The sequence below is a fragment of the Callorhinus ursinus genome, unplaced genomic scaffold, assembly GCF_003265705.2.
Source record: "Callorhinus ursinus isolate GAN/ISIS: 27379988/994484 unplaced genomic scaffold, GSC_fseal_2.0 scaffold12, whole genome shotgun sequence".
Classification (NCBI taxonomy): domain Eukaryota; kingdom Metazoa; phylum Chordata; class Mammalia; order Carnivora; family Otariidae; genus Callorhinus; species Callorhinus ursinus.
Window position 1 is genome coordinate 47663970 of NW_027397074.1, and position 24124 is coordinate 47688093.

At 36.8% G+C, this 24124-nt stretch overlaps 1 protein-coding gene across 6 annotated transcripts in view; it reads right to left on the reverse strand.

Annotated features, from left to right (window-relative positions):
- The window catches only part of NT5C3A (5'-nucleotidase, cytosolic IIIA), a 54927-nt gene that overhangs the window by 18366 nt on the left and 12437 nt on the right, over positions 1 to 24124 (reverse strand). For 2 of the 6 annotated variants that reach the window (XM_073899045.1, XM_025873117.2), the window contains exon 2: positions 1846 to 1900. The exons of 1 other annotated variant lie outside the window; for it this stretch is intronic. In XM_073899045.1, coding sequence (XP_073755146.1) covers positions 1846 to 1881 — 36 coding nt within the window. In that variant the 5' untranslated portion in view covers positions 1882 to 1900. Of the gene's footprint in view, positions 1 to 1845; positions 3506 to 5420; positions 5562 to 6229; positions 6321 to 24124 lie in introns of those variants that run through there. 3 more of the 6 variants (XM_025873114.2, XM_025873116.2, XM_025873118.2) reach the window with 3 other exon arrangements.

The window sequence follows — 24124 nt, forward strand, 5'->3', positions numbered from 1 at the left end:
TTTTTTGGCTGGTTTTCCTTCAACAGTCTCTTTGTGGGTTGACTACTGTGCTACTTACTTCCAAAGAAGACATTCTAGAGAGTTCTGGGACCCAGGTAACAACAAGTTATATGGTAGGACATTCCTACATCACTTGTAATTAATTTTGGTTAAAAAAAAGTCAACTCGGGGCACCTGGGTGGCTCAGTCGTTAAGCGTCTGCCTTCGGCTCAGGTCATGATCCCAGGGTCCTTGGATCGAGCCCCACATCGGGCTCCCTGCTCCGCAGGAAGCCTGCTTCTCCCTCTCCCACTCCCCCTGCTTGTGTTCCCTCTCTCACTGTGTCTCTCTCTGTCAAATAAATAAATAAAAAATCTTAAAAAAAAAAATCAACTCAAGAAAAAAAAAAAAAGAAGTTTTAGATCGACTTAATGTTACATATCAGAGACAAATTTCAATGCTAATCATGCAATAGGAGCAAAGGTCATGGCGATGTAATAGGCTGAACCAAATGAAACTGCCAATGTTGGACTATTCAACATACAAAAGCACAACAATTTCATATGCTCCATCTTAACAGCAGTAACTACACCAACGGCAGCTTCATCAGCACTTTGAGGCAGCCTTCACCTCCTGTCCCATGCTGGATGAGGACAGCTAAGCTGAACAAGAGGTTTATTAACTGTGACACAAAGTTGTTTGCATGCTAAGTCATGTTCTGGTTTATAGGCTCAAATGAAAAAAAAAAAAAAACTAGAGAAAGGAAGAAAAAAATACAAGAGGAAGAATGACAACAAAACAACAGAAAGAGAAGAATAAGGTGATCGTGGGGCAGTTGTCCTCTTTAAAAGAGAGGGAGAAATTGTGATTTTTTTACGATTTTATCACTATGAATATGGAAAATGGATATAATTTTTTCCACACATACAAATGCTACTTACATAGTGAAAACACTAACATAACAGGGAATTAACATTTACTGAGTGCTTACTATGTTCTATTAGGCACTTTACATACTTTTCCATTAAGTATGAATAAGAACATTTCATTTATAAGATGAATAAGGTCTGAAAATCCAATGCATGCTATGGTGACTACAGTTTATAATACACTATTGTATAATCTGCTAAGAGTAGAACTTAAATGTTCTCCACCCCCAACTCCCTCCCCCGCCAAAAAAAGGGTAAATATGTGAGGTGATGGATGTGTTAACTAGATGGGGAAGATGATTCACAATGTATGTCAAATCTCAAATCATCCCACTGTACACTTTAAATATCTCACAATTTTGTCAATTATATCTCAGTAAAGCTGGGAAAAATCTGAATAAAACAAGAGTCTGGTGGTTTCATACAATTTCTTAAAGGTGAGATTATTACCCTCATGCAAGAGTATCATAGCTCTTAAGGACTAAATTAACGTCTGAAGCCAGCTCTGGCTCCAAAGCCTGTATTTCTTCTTCCTCAGTCTAATGTCTATAATGCAATGAGCTCTACTGTTATACAAGAAGTTTTTTATTTAATTTAAACACTTGTCATTTTAATTCAGAAGCTTAAACATCTCATGCGGTATAATTTAAGTGTGTTATTGCTGAGCAAGGAAAATTTAGCACAAAAAGGAACAGGATAACCATTTTATATGCTGAGAAACACTGTGATACACATTTTATTTCAAGCAAAAAAATTTTTCTAAGGTAAGTTGAAATCCAATTCAACAAATAGTTGAGGTTCTATTGTTTATCAAACACTGTGAAGAAAGACCTGCATAAAGTTACAGTCCCATAATTAATAATCTGGTTAGATACAGAGGTAAAAGTGGTGAAGATTCACCATTAATAAATGGAACTGGAAATACTCAAATACCCACCATTTTCACATGTACAGCAGAATCTTGATTAGGCATTTCTTGGTTATCCAATCTTCTGGATTTCCCCAGGTGATGTCACAGTAAAAGAGAGAGAAAAAAGGTACATGTGACATACATATATTTCAGGCTGTTCCTGTAGTTAATGACATAGTAAGGTGGTACTTTTGGTTTGACTTAAATACCAAGTTACTGAAGGCACCTTTTCCTCTTTTCCTAAGAAGCTCAGCAAAGATTTTCTCTATCTTACAAAGGTTGGAGTTAAAAATTTTGTATGAAAAACTTGCAACTCTCCTATAAGAACTTATATAGTGTTAGTAAGATTTGAATAAAGTTTATATTTGCAAGAAAATGCTTTATTAGAAGAATATTTTATCAACATTTTCTCTACATATAAGGATGAAGTTTGTGGGAAAATTATGCATTGCTATTACTGAATCAATGGAGGAAGATATGAATAGAACATAAGGAGAAACATAATACACAAAAGTCAAGTTTATTCTTCAATTTTCCCATATTAAACTCTAATTTTGTGAAATGAGGCAACTACTCTCTGAGTTAGTGTCTGACCCAGAATAAGTATGTGATAGTGTTAACTAAATGATAATTTTATGGGTTTGGGTGGAATTTATACATATCAATTTGTTAAGCTAAAAGGAATAGTTTTTATAATCTCTCCTAATAAAATAAAATACCTCTTATCATTTTTTTTTCCATTTTTTCAGTATCAATCTTAGGGAAAATTACTTTTGTTCCTCAATGACTTTACTTTTACTTTATACTAGGTAAGTAAATTTTTTTAACAAAAGCAGTATTTAAAAAGGGCAACTTTATCAAAAGGGAAAAAACCTGACTTTTTCTTAAAAGTTGGACATTATAGGGGTACCTGGGTGGTGCAGTCAATTAAGTGACTGACTCTTGGTTTTGGATCAGGTCGAGATCTCCGGGTTGTGAGACTGAACCCCTCAACAGGCTCTGCGATCAGTGTGGAGTCTGCTTAAGACTTTCCCTGCCCCTCCCCCTGCTCTCGCTCTCTTTAAAATAAATAATCTTAAAAAAGTTGGACATTATATCTGTGTTCTTTATAATTAAAATATATTGTAGCAGATACATAAAATTTCTCAATTCTAAAATTCATTCCTCCCTCCTTCCATTTTAAATGCATAAAATTGGGAAATATCTTATAAAAAGGTATTCCCTGCCCCCTCAGAAAAGCTGTTAGTAAGTTAATGGTCTTATAATTGATGGCATCTTCAAGCTGAGTAAACAGTATTTCCAAATAGTAAGATACCTCCAATTTTTCACAACCAAAAAATAATACAGTATCTGCAGAAGTACCTATTTATCTATCTATATACTCTATATAACTCATAAACATTTTGATCACTACCCCCAAAATGTAACTGTAATGGTAGTTTGAGGGTTAGTAATCTTTAGATGATTGTAGTCAAATTTAAGTAACCCTTCCTTTCTGCTGATCCTTGATCTTAAATAAAGAAGATGCCACAGAAGTTGCCTGCAAATCTCTTTCTTCATTTATAGAAACCAAAGCATACAATATACTTATGGTTTTCCTTTGATGTTTAATATCTGAACAGGGTTCTATATTTCTCGGAAAGCATTATTTTAAATAAAACCATTTTATTAGCTTGAAAAAGAGGAAGGAGAATGTGGAAAAGTACCGTAGAGTTTATAAAACACTTGAAAAGCCCAAAGGAACACAGAATTCAAGCAGTGCAGAATACATTTTAATATCTGGGAATCTCAGCTCTTCTTGTTGCACAGAGCCAGGCAGTCCAATTCCTGTTCCCCCCACCACCAAGTTTGGCTCATTTATGTAAAAAAAGATAAGAGGGGGAAAAAGCCAGTGTCAGTAAGTAAAAAAGTAATTGTCTTTCTCATGGTCTCTACATATTTTATTCAAACAAAACACAAACAAAAACAGAGTCATCAGAAATTTGATAATGGCCAATTTTAGGACATTATTTTTGATAGGTAAACCTACTAGTTCATGGATTCTATGCAAATATCAACTGAAGGTCCTTCATTCTTCCCGATCCTCACTGGCAATCTGACCAGAATGTATCCTTGTTCAGAGATAATATCACATAAAGTGATACTGTTGTCCTAATGTAAAAATCACCCCATTGTCTCTATAATTACAGAAGTGTCAATAGTAAGGCATAAATGCCAGCATTTTGGCACTATTCTAAGGAAGACACTGAAAATTAAGGCAGGGTATTTTTAAACCAATCGGCTTGTAAACCTATACTTGGTATATAATGTTCTGGCTCACTTTGCCAGCAGTCATCTGTTGCAGATGCTTCAAGAGAAGAGCTGCTGGAAAAAACACATCAAGTACAGAAGACACGTTCAAAAATAGAAAATACTAGCCTGGAAGTATGAACCCTCTTCATAGGAAGTTTTGAAGTTTTAGTCTTTTGAATTTTTAATGTCGACTAGAAAGTGTGGGAATTGGAAAATAATTCTAGGCTTTCGCTATGAGGTTAGGGTCTCTGCTCTAACGGTGTTCATTACACAGAATATGTAGGACAAAGCTAAAGACTGAAGCAAGAGGTAAGAACTTCATTGGAATAGCACAAACTTGATAACTGAGAAGTTTTAGTGACTGTGATTATTTCCTTCTGAGATCATTAATTTTACCTTGAAAAGACAGTGATAAATCAATGACTGAATATGTCTGTCTACATGAAAAAATTTTACTTGCCTTTATACAAGTTTTAAAGTATCTGAATGCCAACTGAATATTTTTAAAGGCCCACTTGGCTCTGTCTTATGGGAAAGTGAAAAAGATTAAGTTCATCAATATCATTGGCTTAAAAAGTTGTGGTCCTGCTTCAGTTGTGATACTTGCAGAAACATTTACACGACACAACAATAAGGTAATGAAATTTTGAATGGTAAACTGTATTACTACTTATATAAGAAAAGGCAGGTATTACTATAATATGGACAGAGTATCAGCAACAGTACTAAACTTCCAAATGAATCCATTTTTTGCTGCACTTTTCCAGCAACCTGTATTACTTGTCTTAAGCTTACTTCTGTTTTTAATAATGACACTTGGGTGATTAGCACAAGAAAAATCAAACATAAGTTTGTTATTTCAGTAGCACTGTACATCAGTTTCTTGGATCATTTGAATAATTCAATAAATGATTTTCAAGGCAGCAGTGAAAAAAAATATACAAACTGGAAAGTGAAACTTTCTCGATACAGACATGAGACAAAAATGAAACTGAATATTCTCAGGTCTTTCCTGAGCCTGTTGGGGGAAAGAGAAACTGAGGTGGGAAGGGAAGAGAAGGAGATAGAAGAGAGGAAAAATAAATTTCAAAGGCTAGTTATTTAAAAATTGGCAATTTATACCAATTTTCTTAAATAGTAAAGCTTGGCTTCTCAGTCAGAATTTTATGGATACTTAAGAAAATACATAATTTCAGAGCTTAGAATTTATTCATATATGCATCCCACTCCCCATGGCCCTAATATCTAATAGCATTTTTCAAGCTGAGTAAACCAAGGGACATGGAAATTAAGTAATTTATACTGATTACCCTTATTGCTCTCTGAGTTGTCTTTGAATTTGTCCTAGAACAACAGCATAGGTGGTAGGCAATATCCAGAGATGGAGGGGACTTGGATATAGACTGCCAATAAAAACCTTAAGAAATGGTCTGCTGCATTATCTAATTCTCCTGATTAAAAAAAACAAAAACAAATAACTATAAAAAATAAGGTAAATCCAATTATTTAAAACTAAGTTAGCCACAACATTCTAGGGTTTTATAGCAATATATGCTTGAATCTTAATTCTCAATATACAATTTGTTATAAATCTCAGAGACTGTAATCCAGCTTTTATCAATTCATAAAACATACCAATATAATCCTATTCCATAATATCTTAGATAAAACAAGCACAAAATAAAAATTCATTATCTTTATTACTAGGCATAATATATGGTTCCTAGACTTAGGGACACAAAGCATGTGGCAATCAGCAAAATTGAGTCACAGAGCAACTAAATGAACAACAAAATTGGATCTTACAGTGCCTTTTTTTCCTTTGAAAAGAGATTTTTGAAGATACATTGCTTTTTCTCAACATGTACATGTGAAACAAGAAGCTCTTAAAATTAGATGCTTTAAATTGTAATTTCAGAGACCCAAGACACTGCAAAGTTTTACATATTCATATCTTTGCAAACTGTAAAGTTTTACATTATACTGCTTTATTCTATTTTTATTTCCTTCATCTGTATTTTTAAATGCTCACAATTTCAACAAGATACTGAACCAAATAAGAGTCAGATAAAGTTAAGCCAGAGAAACTTATTTGTTTACATGAACTGTACACACTTACCCTGAAGGTAACCGGACAAGCTACGCCAGCAAAAGAAAATTCTTCCTGTCTGAGAAGTACTAATATAGCACAAGGTGCAACTGAGGGCGGTTCCAAAACCCTTGGCTAAGCTCTATGCAAAAATGGTCTTGTGACGCATTACTACACAGTGCCTTATTATCCTCCGGGTGACACTTGCTGGCTCTGAGCTAACAGTCACCAGCCAGTCTACAGAAAATGATCAATTGAAATAATGTGACAGTTAAGAGAAGGTAAATCTGTACTATTAGAGCTGGCAACTTGCTCTGCGAAGAAAAACGGAATCTCCATGTTAACACTTAAAAATATTCCCTTTCTCATTCTGTTTTTTGGCTGTCAGTGTACTTGTGGTATGTGCATTTTTCTGTATGAATATTATATTTCAATACAAAGTAAAAAAAAGTAGGTCATGGTTGCTAGGAGTCAGGGGAAGAAGAGAATGGGGGAGCCACTGCTCAATGGGTACAAAGTTTCAGACTGGAAAATGAGGAGTTCTGGAGATGGATGGTGGTGAGGTTTGCACAATGTCAGTGGATTCAAGGCCACCAAACCATACACTTAAAAATAGTTAAAATGGCAAATTTTATGTTGTGTGTATTTTATCACAATTTTAAAAAGATTACCTCATTTAAGACACAGGAGAAAAGACATGATGCATGTAAGTGTGGTCACTAGAATGTTAAGAGCCTTTACTGCAGGGCACTGGGATTTAAGTGATTTTTATGTTTTTTTTCATATTGCCTACACTGTAAATTTTATTTGCTAAAAAAATCCGAACATAAATGAAGAAAACTCATTTTTAAGGTTAAAAAACGGAAAAAAGTTATTTTCCTGTTGGAAATAAAAAGTCAAATTGTTATGAAGAAAAATATTTTTAACTTTTTTTTAATCTTTAAATTTTTTTATGTTAATCACCATACATCATTAGTTCTTGATGTAGTGTTCCATGATTCATTGTTTGCGCATAACACCCAGTGCCCTATGCAGAACGTGCCCTCTTTAATACCCATCACCAGGCTAACCGATCCCCCCACCCCCCTCCCCTCTAGAAAAAATATTTTTAACTTTTAAAGAGAACCAGTCTTGCTTTTAACCCGAGTAGCAGGATTGCAATATGCTAATACCATATGTCAGGGCCTGATAGATAAGTTACGCTACGGGCCCTCTGGGAAGCTTTATCATTAGGAACAGGAGGAAGCTACGCTTATGTAAATAAACTTGTATATCTGCCGTCTCTCTTCTATGCTCAAGAGAAATCAAACCCACATAGCATTTCAGTAATCAAACTCTGTGAAGTAGCATGCTCTATTAAAAACAATAAAAAAAATGTTTAAATGATTTTTTTAAAAGATTTTATTCATTCATTTGTCAGAGAGAGAGAGAGAGAGAGAGAGAGAGAGAGAGAGAGCGAGAGAGAGCATAAGCACAGGCAGAGGGAGAAGCAGGCTCCCTGATGAGCAAGGAACCCAATGCGGGGCTCCATCCCAGACCCTGGGATCATGACCTGAGCTGAAGGCAGACGCCTAACCGACTGAGCCACCCAGGTGTTCCTGTTTAAATGATTCTTTAAAAGGTCACTAACAAATTATCCAAACTTGGTGTCTACCAAAGGTTAAAAATTTGGCACCGCTATCTTATTTTAATAAGATGAGAAGATTCACAATAAAACATTCCTCTATGAGGAAAATCTTTTATATTTGACTAGTGGAGGCTCAAGGGCTACCAAGTAATCCTTTTTGAAAATATTCCTGTATTATGTATGACTATGATGACTTAACTGTCCTGTAATATATTAACATAGGTAGCAATGATAAGAATTTTAAAGATATCACTTAGATGACTCAAGATTTAAGTCATTCTCAACAACAAAGGATGCTGGAGTCAAAGTTCTTTCTTGGAGGGCTATTTAGAGATACTATTAAAAGATTCAGAAATATACATTTCCCTTGACACACCAATTTTATATCCTAAGGATTTTAACCTAAGGAAATAAGGCAGTACACAAAGATTTAGTTGCAAAGATATATACTATAGACTTCTATAGACTTGTTTTTTTGTTTTTGTTTTTGTTTTAAGTAGGCTCTACGCCCAGAGTGGAGCCCAACATGGAGCTCGAACTCATGACCCTGAGATTAAGACCTGAGCTGAGATCAAGAGCGGGATGGTCAACTGACTGAGCCACCGAGGCGCCCCCATAGACTTGTTTTATAATACTGGGAAACCGTAAACAACCTAAATGCCCAATATCTAAATGTTCATTAACATAAGAGAGGTGAATACATTGTGGTATACACATAAAATATAAAATTATACAGTTCCCAAAAATGATTATTATAAATAGCTAAAATTTATTGTATGTTTACTGTATTAGGTACTTCAAATACTTGACATACTTCATCTCATATAACACTCATAACCCCAGAAGGTATGTGCTATTATTATCCTCATTTTTCAGGTGAAGAAATTAAGGTGGTAGCTGAGAAGTGGCAGAACTGGATTCAAACTCAGGTCTCTCTGACTTCAGAATCCATGCCTGTAAATTACTGGACACTACGGCTCTGTGAGACCGATATTTAGAGATATATTCAGGTGTACAAGATCTACAACTGAATGAAATAGAGTATCTACAGCAAGAGTCCAATTTTTGGGCAAAATTCTTTATACAAACATAGGAAAGTCTAAAATAGAATATATAAGATAGTATCAGATGGGATTAAGGGGCCATTTTTATTTTCTGAGTTTTATAAAATAAGTTCCTTGGGGGGAAAAATGGCTTATTACAAATGTTACAGTAGTAGCATCAACCATGTCCATAATCAGAAAAGAAAAAAAAAAGTATAACAACCAGAGCTAGTCAATATCATGGGTAGATTACTTGAAACAGTATTTCTACAGTGGAGACAGAACAAGGACTTAATCCAGTTGGCTCTAAAGCAAAACAAAATACAGCATGAAAAGAAAGATGGTTAGTATGTTATCAAGGGGGTGGAGGATGGCTTTGGCTCTGCTGGTGGTCTGCTCTGCTAGCCTAAGGAAAGAAGAGAGGAAATAGGAGCATTGCTCCCTGCTTACAGGGAACTGTTCCCACAATATCAATCCCACCCAGTGTGTATAAATGCATGGGGTGGGACGGGATGCCTGGTGGGCTGTCCCTCCAGGAGGGACTAACATTTTCCAAGCACTTTGTTACCTTGTCAGAATCTCAGAAGCATGCAATGACCTTTTATATACTATGGGACCAAGCGCACGCTGCCCTAAGATGGCTCACTTTATTTTTTATTTTTTAAAGATTTTATTTACTTATTTGAGAAAGAGCAAAGGAGCGGGGGTAGGGGGGAGAGGGAGAGGGAGAGGGAGAAGCAGACTCCCCACTGAGGAGGGAGCCCAATGAGGGGCTCGATCCCAGGACCCTGAGATCATGACCTGAGCTGAAGGCAGACGCTTAACCGACTGAGCCACCCAGGTGCCCCAAGATGGCTCACTTTAGCTTAAAGATTATTTTGAGTTAAAAGCAAGCAAGATCCAGCAGATTTAGGAAAAGCTCCTTGCCCCACTCTCCCACCCTCCACAACTGCGTAAAAAGAATTTAGATAAAGGACCTGCTCCAGGAAGAGAGCTATCCCCAGAGATAACTACATTATGCTATGAATTAGGTATAGTGAGTGTGGAGAAGAACCTAGCAAGGCCTCTTTGATCAAAGTCCTCTCTTTGTCCCACCATTTCCAAGTGATCTAACAAATATTTGTTTACCAAACATTTACTTTTTCATTCTTTCTGAGGATTGCATTCCTTCCCTTTGAAGACCCAGACCCCTACACCCCCTTCTCCTTAGTTCAGAATGACATATACCTCATTTTGCCTGACAGTCTTTGGAATTTCTTTGTGCATTCCCCATATGTAGCTATTAAGTTTGATTTTTCTCCTGTTAATCTCTCTCATGTCAATTTGATTCTTATTCCAGCTAGAAGGACCCTGAGGAGACAGGATATTCTTATTCCCTGACAGTACGTTCTAGTTATTCCGTGAAGCCTTATGAGAAAGGTAATACTTCTCCCCTTATTACTGGTAAGGAACCTAAGGGAAGTTATTTGCCACTTATGTGACTTTTCTTCTTATTATATTATGCTGCTTCTAGACAATAATATACACATTACTTATGTGAGAGGGCCAGAAATGTCTGTGAATAAGAGTAATGTTTTGAAACTATTCCAAGAAAAAAGAACAAGGACACAAATACAAGCAAAGTACTGAGTAAAAGAAAATGAATTTTGTTTCAAATAGCTCTAAGCTACTGTGTTCTGTTTTGTTTTTGAAAGGGAATATAAAGGATTTAGAAGTGAGAAGATGTAAAGAGAGGCTTTTTTAGCAGCACAATGAACTGTGATCTCTGGACTCTGACGGGCTTCTGTTGCCTTGGAGTTTCTTTACTCTTGGTCATAGAAACAGAAATTACTCATAAAGCTCTGAAAGGAAAAGCTACACCTGCAACTGACATGCCAAAGAGCAGAGAAGTTCTCCTACAGGACTCACATCTTTGGAAGCTTTTTCTCCCCTTATAACACTGTAACTGGCTGTCTTTATCGATGGAGAAAGAGATACCCATTTGTACTTCTGAGGAACGAGTTACAACGTTTTAGATACTGTCAATTATTCAATCAACTTGAAAAGCTAAAAATGACCACTTCATATTTTGCCATTAAAGAATTTCTCAAAATTTTGAAATACTGAAAAAACAAAAAGTCCACAGAAAATCAAATCTTAAACCTTAGTAACTTATTGATTGATTCATTCATTTTGCCTTTTAATCTGGGGGCAGGAAAGTAAAGGGAATAAAAGTACTACATTAATTAATAGTTGAATGTGAAAGAAATCACTTTATAATTCTACATAAAACCTGTAGTAAGGATAATTTATTTCTCAATTGTCCAATCTAAGACTACTAACCCACTTAGCTTACCACAATCCAATTATTATTTGGCTATGGAATGTATTTTTAAACTTCAATCTGAACTTGACTGAGACCCTAGGAAATTATTCCAAACAAAACAATAAAATCATATAAGGAAACCATTCAGGTGAGACGCAATACTCTATAAGGACTCCTGCAAAACTTGTTCCTGCTAATTGCTGTAATTGCTGTATATATAGAAAGATTATTCTTTTAAACATGCAAAACATCCATCTAGGCATCTGACTTCTCTTAAAACTTCTCTAAAGAAGACAACAGTCAACTAACTTCAGCACTGTGACTGTTCAAAACAGAATTGAAACAGATGCTATTAATGTTTATATGAGTGTGATTTTATTTTTTTAATTTTTTATTATTTTTTTATTTAAAATCAATTAGCCAACATATAGTACAACACTAGTTTCAGATGTAGAGTTCAGGAATTCATCAGTTGCATACAACACCCAGTGCTCATCATATCATATGCTCTCCTTAAAGGCTCAACACCCAATTACCCCCATCTCCCCCACCCATCTCCCCTCCAGGAACCCTCATTTTGTTTCCTATAGTTATATGAATATGATTTTAAATGTTTACGGAGCAAAAACAGAGATGAAACAATGAATTATTACATTTTGGGGAAATGAACAGGAAGTAAAGATTTTCTGTAAGTTTCTTCTTACATTTAAAATAATTCCAAAAACTTATCTTATTAGGTGACTGTTAGTGAAGTTGATTGCTGCATTTATGAATTTGTATACATATATGCAAATGGAGGAAAACCTATGGTTCCAATCTCAATGCATTTCTTAAAAACTCTGCAACAATCTAGGATTGACTTAATTTTCAGAAACTCAAAGGAAGTTCTTGAACATAGTTTATATCTTTTTAACTTAAAAAGTAATCAATTCTGTAGTTTAAACTCCTTTAGAGGCAATGACATTTATGTTGCAATAGGTAGGTCAAGTTCAAGAAACTTGGATGTAAGACAATATCATAAATGAAGGGAGTCTTTCCTAGCTCTCCTCTCAAAGGAACTATGTTCTAATATTTCAAGATGGATCTCTGTGCCTGAAATAGAATAAGAAAAACTTTGTTTTAATTTTGGACTCCTTCCATATCACACAGTTGGTATTCTGTCTGTTGAAAAGAAACAGTATTGTTTAGGATTGCTATTTGGGTATGGGTCATATTAAAAATGGCAAAAATGGTCATGTTATTTAAGCTTTTATTATTGGTGTATTATATCTGGTACCTCTAAATGGAGAGTACAAAGACTTAACTTACTATCCTCTTTTTGCTATGCCAGATACACTCATTTAAAAAATAGTAAGGTAAATGGGGCATCTGGGTGGCTCAGTAGGTTAAGTGTCTGCCTTCAGCTCAGGTCATGATCCCAGGGTCCTGGGATAGAGCCCCACATAGGCTCTCTGCTCAGCAGGGAGTCTGCTTCTCCCTCTCCCTCTGCCTCTCCCCCCTGCTCGTGCTCTCTCTTGCACGCTCTCTAATAATTAAATAAAATCTTTAAAAAATAGTATGGTAAGAGGGGCACCTGGGTGGCTCAGTTGTTAAGTGTCTGCCTTCGGCTCAGGTCATGATCCCAGGGTCCTGGGATCGAGCCCCACATCAGGCTCCCTGCTCAGCAGGAAGCCCGCTTCTCCCTCTCTCATTCCCCCTGCTTGCGTTCCCTCTCTGTGTCTTTCACTGTCAAATAAATAAATAAAATCTTTTAAAAAAAATAGTAAGGTAAGAAAATGATGAAGTAAATTATTTGGAAAGAGATTCAAGTTCATAAACGAATAACTTGTAGCAAAGAATTACTTGAAATTACATGGATGATAAGTGATAACTTGAGTTTTAAAAGTATGTAAATAGAAGAAACCATAAAATATAGTCCTTTTGAAACATCTTTCAATATTAATAAACTCAGTATGTTAAACCAAAGTACTTAATTTAACCTCTGCAAACTCTTGGTAATATATATTATGTCCAACAAGGGAATGTGTGCTCATCAGAGTAGAACTTATAAAAATAGGTTCATCAGAGAATGGCCTTCAAAGTGCTTTTTATGGTCAAGTGTCATGCTGGTGAACTCTTTCAAACTTTTAAAGAACAGATGGCCCCATGCTAGATAAACTGTTTAACAGCACATAAAAAAAGGTTAAGCTATCCAATTCCATTTATGAAACTAGTATAAAATCCTGAAACAAAGCCTGTCAAAAATAGTACAAAAAGAGGAAACATAACCTAAGTTCACTTATGAATATAGATAGAAAAGTCCTAAGTAATAAACCAGTAAAAAACTAAATTCAATAGCACAGATAATCACTGAACATGGCTGAATCAAATATATTATAAAAATCAATTAACAGTCATCACAGAGGAATAAAAGGGTCACAGGTGTCTCTATTTTCTTCTTCATGCTCTTTGGTATTTTCTAAATTTTCTGTAATAAATCTATATTATGCCCAGAAGGAAACAAATAATATTTTTAAAAGGTTACATGTCCCAAAATATAAGAAAGTGGAAGTGTATATAATGCTACTATATCTTTTGACAAAATAGACATGGCATATGTTAAGTCATGTTTATGGAAGGTAAAATGAAAATTATCTATTGATAATTCCACCTTACTACGTTTTCTGAAGTAGCCTTCCTCATTCTTTGCCTGTGAGGATAAACTAATGAGTAAGCTACACAAACTACTTAAACAATATGCTATATTCTCCTCCCACTCTGGATATCGAATGAAGTCATAATGTGTAAATGAGGAGTCATATACAAATTAAGCTCTGTAAAACATTATAAAGTATTAGGACATGGTTTAAAGAAGCCATTTAGGTGAGTGGGGAAATGGGCTAAAAAGATAAAAAGGAATTAAGAAGTATAAACTCCCAGTTATGAAATAAAATCATGGAGAAGAAAAGTAGAGCACAGGGAATATGGTCAATTGTAACTGTAATAACTTCGTATGGTGACAGATGGTGACTAAACTTGTCAAGGTGAGTAAAGTGTAGAATTCTTGAATCACTATGTTGTACACCTGAAACTAATGTAACACTGCATGTCAGATGTACCTAAATAAAAAGCAGCAGCACCAACAGCAGCCACTTAAAGATTTGAGAGGAGGGTCATACATAGACTATGCAAAAATAAAGGCGAAAACAAACAAAAAAAAAACTTGGAAAAATACATTTCTAACATATTTCCACAGTTAAAAACATTTTATAAAAGCCCTTGCAAATCAAGAAAAAGAACGTAAGACAATTCAGAAGAAAATAAATGGCCAATTATTTTTAACAGTTCAATTTCAAAAGTAATGAATACTTAAAAAAAACCCAAAACTATCATTTGGCAAAAATAAGAGAAAAAAAAAAGACACCTATTCCCAGGAAAACAGGGAGCTAGGTACTTGTATATACTGCTAGTGGAAATGTAAATCAGTATAACCTTTTCAGAAGGTAACCTGGAAGCACATTCAAAAGCCTTAGATTTGTACATGCCCTTTGATTCAGCATTCCACTTAAACAGTCATGGACTTGCACAGTTGCAACACAAATGTTTACTGACCCATTATTTATTGTAATGAAAAATGGTAAACAATCTAAATGTTCAACAGTGAAGAACTTGAAGAAATTATAACACATATGATATAATATAAAGGAATATAATATAGTCACTAAAATAAGTATAAAATTAAGAAGGAATAAGTTAATAAGTGAATAATCTTGGGGTGCCTGGGTGGCTCAGTTGGTTAAGTGTCTGCCTTTGGCTCAGGTCCTGGAATGGAGTCCTGCCTCCTGCTCTGCTCAGCAGGGAGCCTGCTTCTCCCTCTGCCCCTCCCACCCTTGTGCTCTCTTGCTCTCTCTCTTTTTCTCTCTCATAAATAAATAAAAATCTTAAAAAAAATAAATGAGCAATCTTATTAAAAACAATGTGACAGTATGATCTCATGTTGGGAAAAATGATACTTAATATTTATATATAAATGAATCAAATGCATATAGAAGCTTTATCCTTTACAAAAAACCATGTTTCCCATACGACTTTAGCAAAATTAAATTTCAGTAACTGAAAATGATATAATTATATATGCCAAGCTTGTAAGTATGCTACTCAGGTCAATTTACCCATCTACAAATTATTATAGCAGGCAGGCAGGGATTAGGCCCCAGACTGCTAGGTACTCAGGTTAAAAACCGTTATTCAGGGGCACCTGGGTGGCTTAGACGATTAAGTATGACTCCGGCTGGGGTTATGATCTCAGGGTCCTGGAATGGAGCCTTATGTTGGGCTCTGTGCTCAGTGGGGAGTCTGCTCCTCCCCCTCTCCCTCTGCTCATGCTCTCACTCTCATATAAATAAATAAATTAAAAAAAAAAAGACAAAACCAGGGCGCCTGGGTGGCTCAGTTGTTAAGCATCTGCCTTTGGCTCAGGTCATGATCCCAGGGTCCTGGGATTGAGCCCCACATTGGGCTCCCTACTCGGCGGGGGCCTGCTTCTCCCTCTCCCACTCCCCCTGCTTGTGTTCCCTCACCTGCTGTGTCTCTGTCAAATAAATAAATAAAATCTTTAAAAATAAATAAATAAATAAATAAAAAGACAAAACCATTACTCAACATTTGGGATAACGCTGGATATCTTTCTATTCCCAATCTTTTAACTTTAAGGATGTATGATGCTCTAACTAGACATTTTCTTTTATTTCCAAACCTGAGAGCTCAAAGAGAATATTGTTTAGAGACAATTGTTAAATCATTACTTAATCTGAATATCTTACAAGACAACATCATGTCTAAAAGAAAGTTGGTCTGGAAAACAGTATGGAGGTTCCTCAAAAGGTTGAAAATAAAGCTAACCTATGACCCAGCAATTGCACTACTGGGTATTTACCCCAAAGATGCAAATGTAGGGATCCAAAGGGGCACCTGCACCCCAATGTTCATAGCAGCAACGTCCACAAAAGCCAAACTATGGAAAGAGCCCAGATGTCCATCGACAGATGAATGGATAAAGAAGATCTGGTATATATATATATATATATATATAACGGAATACTACTCAGCCATCAAAAAATAAAATAAAATATTGCCATTTGCAACAATGTGGATGGAACCAGAGGGTGTTATGCTAAGCGAAATAAGTCAGTCAGAGAAAGACAATTATCATATGATCTCGCTGATATGTGGAATTTAAGAAACAAAACAAAGGATCATAGGGGAAGAGAGGAAAAAATAAAACAATCTGAAATCAGAGAGGGAGACAAACCATAAGAGACTCTTAAGCATAGGAAAGAAACTGAGGGCTGCTGGAGGAGTGGGGGTTGGGGGATGGGGTAACTGGCTGATGGACATTAAGGAGGGCACGTGATGTAATGAGCACTGGGTATCATATAAAACTGATGAATCACTGACCTCTACCTCTGAAAGCAATAATACATTACATGTTAACTGAATTTAAATAAAAATAAATAAATTTAAGAAATGAAAGTTGGGAAAAGAATAGCTTTGTTTCACGAAAGGAGCTGAAAAGGGAATTAACATTTATTGAATAACTACTATGTGGTAAACAGTTTGAGACTGTATGTATATCATCTTTTTTAATCTTAACAACCCACATATTTAGAATATACTGTTGGAATTCTCCAAAAGTATACTTATTTAAAACACTAAGTGAAATAAAAAATACAAACGCAAAGACAGAAACCCTGAAAGAAACAAGGGGGCAGAAGATTTTTTAAGTGTATCTTCTCCATTCTAGAGAACTGGAAATTGAGACTTAGAAATTGTCCAAAGTTAAACCATCGGAATGTGGCAGGCCTGAGTCAGAACCAAGGATTCGCCAACTACTAAACTCTCAAACATTATATATTTATGACTTCATTCCCTTACAAGATACTCTAAAGTTCAAATCATCAATTATGTAACTTATTAAAGAAGTTACTTTATCTTTACTATATAAGCCACAATACTTAGAAAGCACAGAATAACTGAATAATTATGGAACACCAGATAGATTCCCCCATCCTACAAAAACTAGGGCTATGTGACAAAACCATGTACATACACACATGGATATCTCTCTATATACATCATATTATATATATATACACATACATACATATATATGGTACATAGTCCTGCACAAAAAATGAAATAAAATAAAATATTTAATTAGCTTGGAAAGATAAAATTTTTATTTTCTTAATTTTTATTTTATTATTTTTTAAAGGTTTTATGTATTTATTTGAGAGAGCGAGCGAGCATGACAGCAGGGAGGGGCAGAGGGAGAAGCAGACTCCCCACTGAGCGGGGAGCACAGATGTGATGTGGGGCTCGATCCTGGGACTCCGGGATCATTACCTAAGCCAAAGGCAGACTTGACCCACTGAGCCACCAGGCGCCTCAAGAGATAAAAATTTTTAAAGATCAGCCACATAGGAACACTTCATTAACACAACTGGTATTCCCAACTGAGAAGCATGCTTTCTTTAAAAGCTTCAGAGAGAGCTAAAGTCGGACTGAGTGCGGGCTCTGCTACTTACTAAACTACATCCTAAGCAAATTAATAAAAATTATGACAATTTATCAGCTGGACTGTGTTTTTAAGAATTAAATAAGGTCATGCACTGTGAATTTGGCCATAAGTAGACACCCCAAAATTTTAGTTCCTTTCCCCTGGTTAACAGATAATAGGGGCTTCTCCCTCTGACCCTCCCCCCTCTCATGCTCTCTCTTTCTCTCTCTCTCTCTCTCAAATAAATAAATCAATCTTTAAAAAAAAAAAAGGGGGCACCTGGGTGGCTCAGGTCATGATCCTGGAGTCCCAGGGTCGAGTCCTGCATCGGGCTCCCTGCTTGGCAGGGAGTCTGCTTCTCCCTCTGACCTCCCCAACCCTCTCGTGCTCTCTCTCTCTCTCTCTCTCAAATAAATAAATCTTAAAAAAAAAACCAAAAACAGATAATAGGGCAGTGCCCAACTAACCCAAATGGGAATCAGTTTCTAATTGTTTTCTAGTTCTAGTCCCAGTGCAGCCCCCTGTTTTCTTTCCCCCTCCTATTTTCTTAATGTGACTTCAGTAGGTTTCTTTTTTGTAACATTTCACCATGCTGTAATGCTTAGGTTCTCAAACTTTTCCTATCTCCATCAAAATTGATCGAGTGCCTCATTCCCTTAGAACACTGTGACAGAGAAATCTAGATAAACATAAACTGGGGGAAGACTGTGTAAGAAGATAATGATTTTTTTGGGGGGGGGGATGATGGTGTTCTGAACCCCGGCCCTGGGTAGGGCATTTGAAGTAAAATAAATGAGAGGGCTGTGCCATGACAAAGCTTCAGAGATACAGTGGGGACAGGAAGGATCTTGCCACAACCCTGTGCCTATCTACTTCCACCCACTCACAAGCAGGAACTTGCCAAACGAATTAAGCAACCTTCCAATCAACCAACAAACAACTCTGTAATCTATTAGCACCTTGAAATATGAGGAAGATAAACAACACATGTGAAAAAATAGACCATGGCATTTAAATCTGTAACAGCAGAAGACTGTCAAAGTTGGTTTAGATTTTATAGATTAATGGTTTTAGGGGAGGAAAAATAATTTTCCCTGTCCTATTCTATGTTCTTTGCTGAGGCCATCCATCCCATAATAAAAAGACAGATTAACAGAAAAAGAAATCCTTAATTTCACACATATGGGAACCCACAAAGATACGAGACCCAAAGGCAGTCAGGCAATTGAGACTTATAAACCATCTTGAGCGAAGGAGAAAGGAGAGGCTTGGGGCTTCAAAGGGGAGGAAGGCAATTCCAGGAAAATGAGAAAAGCAATGTTTGCCTTCATGCAGGTAAATCTCTCAGATAAAAGAGTAATCTCTGGTAATAGCTCTCTTCCTGGTACAGGCCCCCTTTCCAAATTCTTTTAGGCAGGTAAAAGGGAGTTAAAAAGCTCTTCCTGACCCTTCTGGGTCTTGATTGCCTTCAGTTCACAATAATCCACATACCAAAGTGGCAGACTTTGGGATGACAAATTCTGGTCCCCTCAGGTTGAAGCAACAGTGAGAGAGTAAACATAAAAATAAAACAAGAAAGGTAATTTAGAAAGCTAGCACCAAGCCATAGCAGAGAGAAGTCTGCCATCTGCTGACACAAAATGGAATCGTATAGATGTCCCTGATGGCTGTTTTTAAAGCAGGGGGAACCTCAGGTAAGGTTTATGACATTAGATTTCAATTAAGTTACTGTATTGAAGAGATAAATTACAACCGCTAATTCAAAAAACAATAAGGATTAAAATGGGATTTAAGATTCTTTATAGGCTTATTAATTCAGTAACTCTAAATAATGTGATGTCCGAATTACTTTAAAAGCAAACAAAAGAGAAATCTATGGAAATGATTTAACATAAACTGTAGGGAACATTCAAACTGTGATGATGAATCAAGGATAATCCAAGATACTTTGCAAAAATTAGAAAATCTGTGGGAGAGGAAAAATAATTTTTCCTCTACCCTTCTAGGTTCTTGGCTGAAACCCTTCTATAATAAAACAGATTAATAGGAGAAAAACAAACATGATCTTTTTTTTAGATTTTATTTATTTATTTGACAGAGAGAGAGAGAGAGAGAGAGAGAGAGAGAGAGAGAGAGAGAGAGACAGCAAGAGAGGAAACACAAGCAGGGCGAGTGGGAGAGGGAGAAGCAGGCTTCCCACCGAGGAGGAAGCCCGATGTGGGGCTCGATCCCAGGATCCTGGGATCATGACCTGAGCCAAAGGCAGACGCTTAATGACTGAGCCACTCAGGTGCCCCAACAAACACGAATTTAATAACATGTATCCCTCCTGAATACATGGGAGATACCCAGGAAAATGGAATCACTCCCTGAAATGGGTCAGGTTATCATCTTAAGTACCACCTCTAGCTAAAGAAAAAAGAAGATGGCATATTCTGGGGTTACAAATCCTGTTCCCTTTCAAATCCTACAGATTTCACCTCTGCGATCCGTCAATGCTCTGTCCTCTTTCTCTGGCTCCCATAGCAGGCTAGGGCTTCATTCTCTTTAATCCAGGCTTATTTCAATTCCTGCTTCTCCAGTGATGGAATGCCGTCCCAACATATGCCTCTTTGGCATGACGACTATTTTGAGCTGATTATTTCAGAGAAACAGGAGACACAGGTAAAGCTCTGAAAAGAGAAGTTCCCTTTTGCAAGGGAAATTTATATTTATAAAGGAAATCCCCATTTCTATGTGTGTCTCCACTCTGTACCAAAAGAGAAGGAAGAAAAAGATGAAGCACTGCAAACTCAATGGAGAGAGTGCACTTAAAACCTGCATTATCAACCCTTATTCTGGTTTACCATTTTTTCCCTCCTCCCACCCAACAAGAGCCTCTTCCATGCCCTTCTTTTTGTTTATAGCTGTAGATGGTATAATTTTAAACCATCTAAGAGAGTTACTCACTTTTCCCAAGGCATCTCTCATGTATATATGTTAATAAACCTTTTTCTCTTGTTAATTCTATCTTTGGCTATAGGGTCCCCAGCACAGACCTTATAAAGGTAGATGGAAAATTATTTTTTCCTCATACTCCTTGCCTCTTGATTCTAGTTATGCTAATTTAGTGTACTTCAGCTACCAGATTAAGCAATTAAAATGCATTCTAGATCTTACCACTTTTTAAAAAAATTTTATTTATTTATTTGAGAGAGAATGGAGAGAGAGCACATGAGAGGGGATAGGGTCAGAGGGAGAAGCACACTCCCTGCTGAGCAGGGAGCCCGATGTGCAACTCGAACCCAGAACTCCAGGATCATGACCTGAGCCGGAGGCTGTTGCCCAACCAACTGAGCCACCCAGGCGCCCTAGATCTTATCACTTTTTGAAAATGAATATAACACTCGCAAAGACTCTTCAGCAAGTTAATTACAAACACCTCACTACTGATAATACAAACATTTCTACAATGTGGTCCCAACACTTTAAAAATGTTCCTTTCAATTAACCGTTTTTTTTAAAAATATACATGTTCATGCTATTTCGAACAGTGTGGAACATTAAAGGATGAAAAAGTACAAGTCTCCTTCCTCAGTCTCATCCTCTCAAGTTCTATCATTTGTAGTTGTAGGAGCAACTACAAACAACTTCTCGTGCAGTTTTTCAAGAATTTCCAATGATATAAGAGCACATACATGTGTATCTCACTTGGAGCCACAACTGTTTTACAACATGCTTTTTCCCCCTAGTTACTATCTTTTGAACTTTTTAAAATGTTAACTCAGATTTACTTTCTTGTATGTATGTATTTATTTATAAAAGATTTATTTATTTGAGAGAGAGAGAGCACACATGAGAGCACACATGTGAGCACGAGCAGGGGGAAGGGCAGAGAGAGAGGGACAAGCAGACTCCCCACTTAGTGGAGAGACTGAGGCAGCGCTCAATCCCAGGACCCTGCGATCACTGACATGGGAAACAAAGGCAGAAGAAAAATTATTAAATTTCCTTATAACCTGCAGCCCATTGACAAGTCCTTAAAACAGGCAAAGTGACATTCCTCTAGGGACTCAGCTGCCTCGATGTTAATACCTTGTAAAGGGCAAAGGCAATCTTAGCCCAACCCCCAGGACCCTGTAAGTCTACTTCAACATATAAAAATTCCTTTGGAAACTTCCTTTATCTCTGTCTCCCAAGATACATGTTGGCAATCATCCCCCAAGCATATGACCTATCGATATATATCCGAAGGATCTCATGACTCAGGTTTTATTAGACAGTAATAAATGACCTTTTCCCAACAATAGCTAGCCCCTCAAGGTCCTGGAAACCTTGCTTCCAAAATTCCTTAGAGACTTACGCTACCCCTACCCACCTCCCAACCTGGAAGTATATAATGGGCCGCTCCTCATGACCCCGGTGCCGCTCTTTCTCCCCAACAGGTTCTGTCCTCGTGCTTTAATAAAACCACCTTTTTGCACCAAAGACGCCTCAAGAATTCTTTCTTGGCCGTCAGCTTGGAACCCTGTCTTTCCTACATCAATCAGATCAATCATGATCTGAGCTGAAATCAGACATTTAACTGACTGAGCCACCCAGGTGCCCCTACTTTCTTGTTTTTAAAGCTGCACGATGTTTTATTATACAAATGCACCACAGTGTAACCAATGCACTACAATTTATTTAAACGATGTATATACCGCCTCCATAAAAATGGGCACTTTTGTTGACTCTGTTGGATTTCTCTCTCCACACACAGTGTTTGGCAGTCCCCAGTTTTGCCTATTTGTGAGTAATTAAACTGGATTTTTTAAAATACATTTTGTAAACTTTGTAATTTTGCTGGGGGCAAGAATTTCAATTCTTTACTTCTATGGTTCTCAAACTTTAGCATTTATTGGAATCACCTGGAGGGCTTAAAGTAAAAGGATCTAAGGATATGATGATTTTTACCTAGAAAAGAGACTTTCTGGATAAATTAAAAATATTATCGGGTCCCTGGCTGGCTCAGTCGGTAGAGCATGCTACTCTTGATCTCAGGGTCTTGAATTCAAGCCCCACGTTGGGCCTAGAGCTTACTTAAAAACAAATAAACAAAAAATATTATAGCATCTGATTCAGGGGTGGCTCCATCTGTTGTGTAAACGAATTCACAACCAAAAGCTTAAAAAAAATTTGTAAAAACTCCAGCTGTTTCAGGAAGTATTCTGGCTAACATAAAAACAGCTCACTAGATAAGAGCTCACACTTGTTGAAGGTGAAAATGTGATTAAAGTTGAGTGAGGATAATACATTGGAAACATGACAAATGTGATTTGCAAAGACAAAGTCATACGCCTGGTATAAATATCTCCATATTTGCAAATCTGGGGATTCAAGATGACCTTGAACATATTCTTTGCCAATGTTAAGAGTTTAATATATTCCCCTTATTTTACAGTATATTTTATTTAGACTGACCAATCATGATTGTTATCCTTCAAACACCACAGCCATCCAACATTACCCAATGTAATCTCCTATTCCTTTGAATTTCACATAGCCTTTCCTTGAGATCTGTCTCCCAACATTTACATTCATTCATTGTAGTACTGTTAATGATGTGGAGAACAAAGGCAAAAGGAAAAAGAAATTAAGCTTCCTTATAACTTAACAGTCCATTGACAAGTACCTGGGACAGGTAGGGTGATCTTCCTCCAGAAACTCAACTACCTCAAAGTTAATTCTTTGCTAAAGGCAAAAGGCAACCTTAGACTGACATTAGCCCAGCCTCCAGGATCCTGTAAGTCCACCTTAACATATGAAAATCCTTTTGGAAACTTCCTTTATCTTTACCCCTTCCCCCCAAGATATATGTTAGCAATCATCCTCCAAGCATATGGTCTACTGATACACATCTGAAGGGTCTCATGACTAAGGTTGTACTAAGACAGTAATAAATGACCTTTTCCTAACAACAGCTAGTCCCTCAAGATCCTGGAAACCTTACTTCCAAATTCCTTAGAGACTTATGCTATCCCTAACCCCCTTCCAATTTGAAAGTATATAATTAGTTACTCCTCACAATCCCAGTGCAGTTCTTTCTGCCCATGGGTTCTGTCCCTGTGCTTGAATAAAACCACCCTTTTTGCACTGAAGATGCCTCAAGAATTCTTTTTTTTAAAAAACAACTATTTATTTATTAGAGAGAGAAAGAGAGAGAGACAGAGAGGGAGAGCTCAAAGGGAGAGTGAGAAGGAGAAGCAGACTCCCTGCTGAGCAGAGAGCCCGATATGGGGCTCAATCCCAGGACCCTGAGATCATGACCTGAGCCGAAGGCAGCTGCTTAACTGACTGAGCCACCCAGGCGCCCCTCAAGGATTCTTTCTTGACCGTTCTCTCCGAACCCCAACATTTCACATCATTAGGACTCTAACTTTTAATAGTTGTG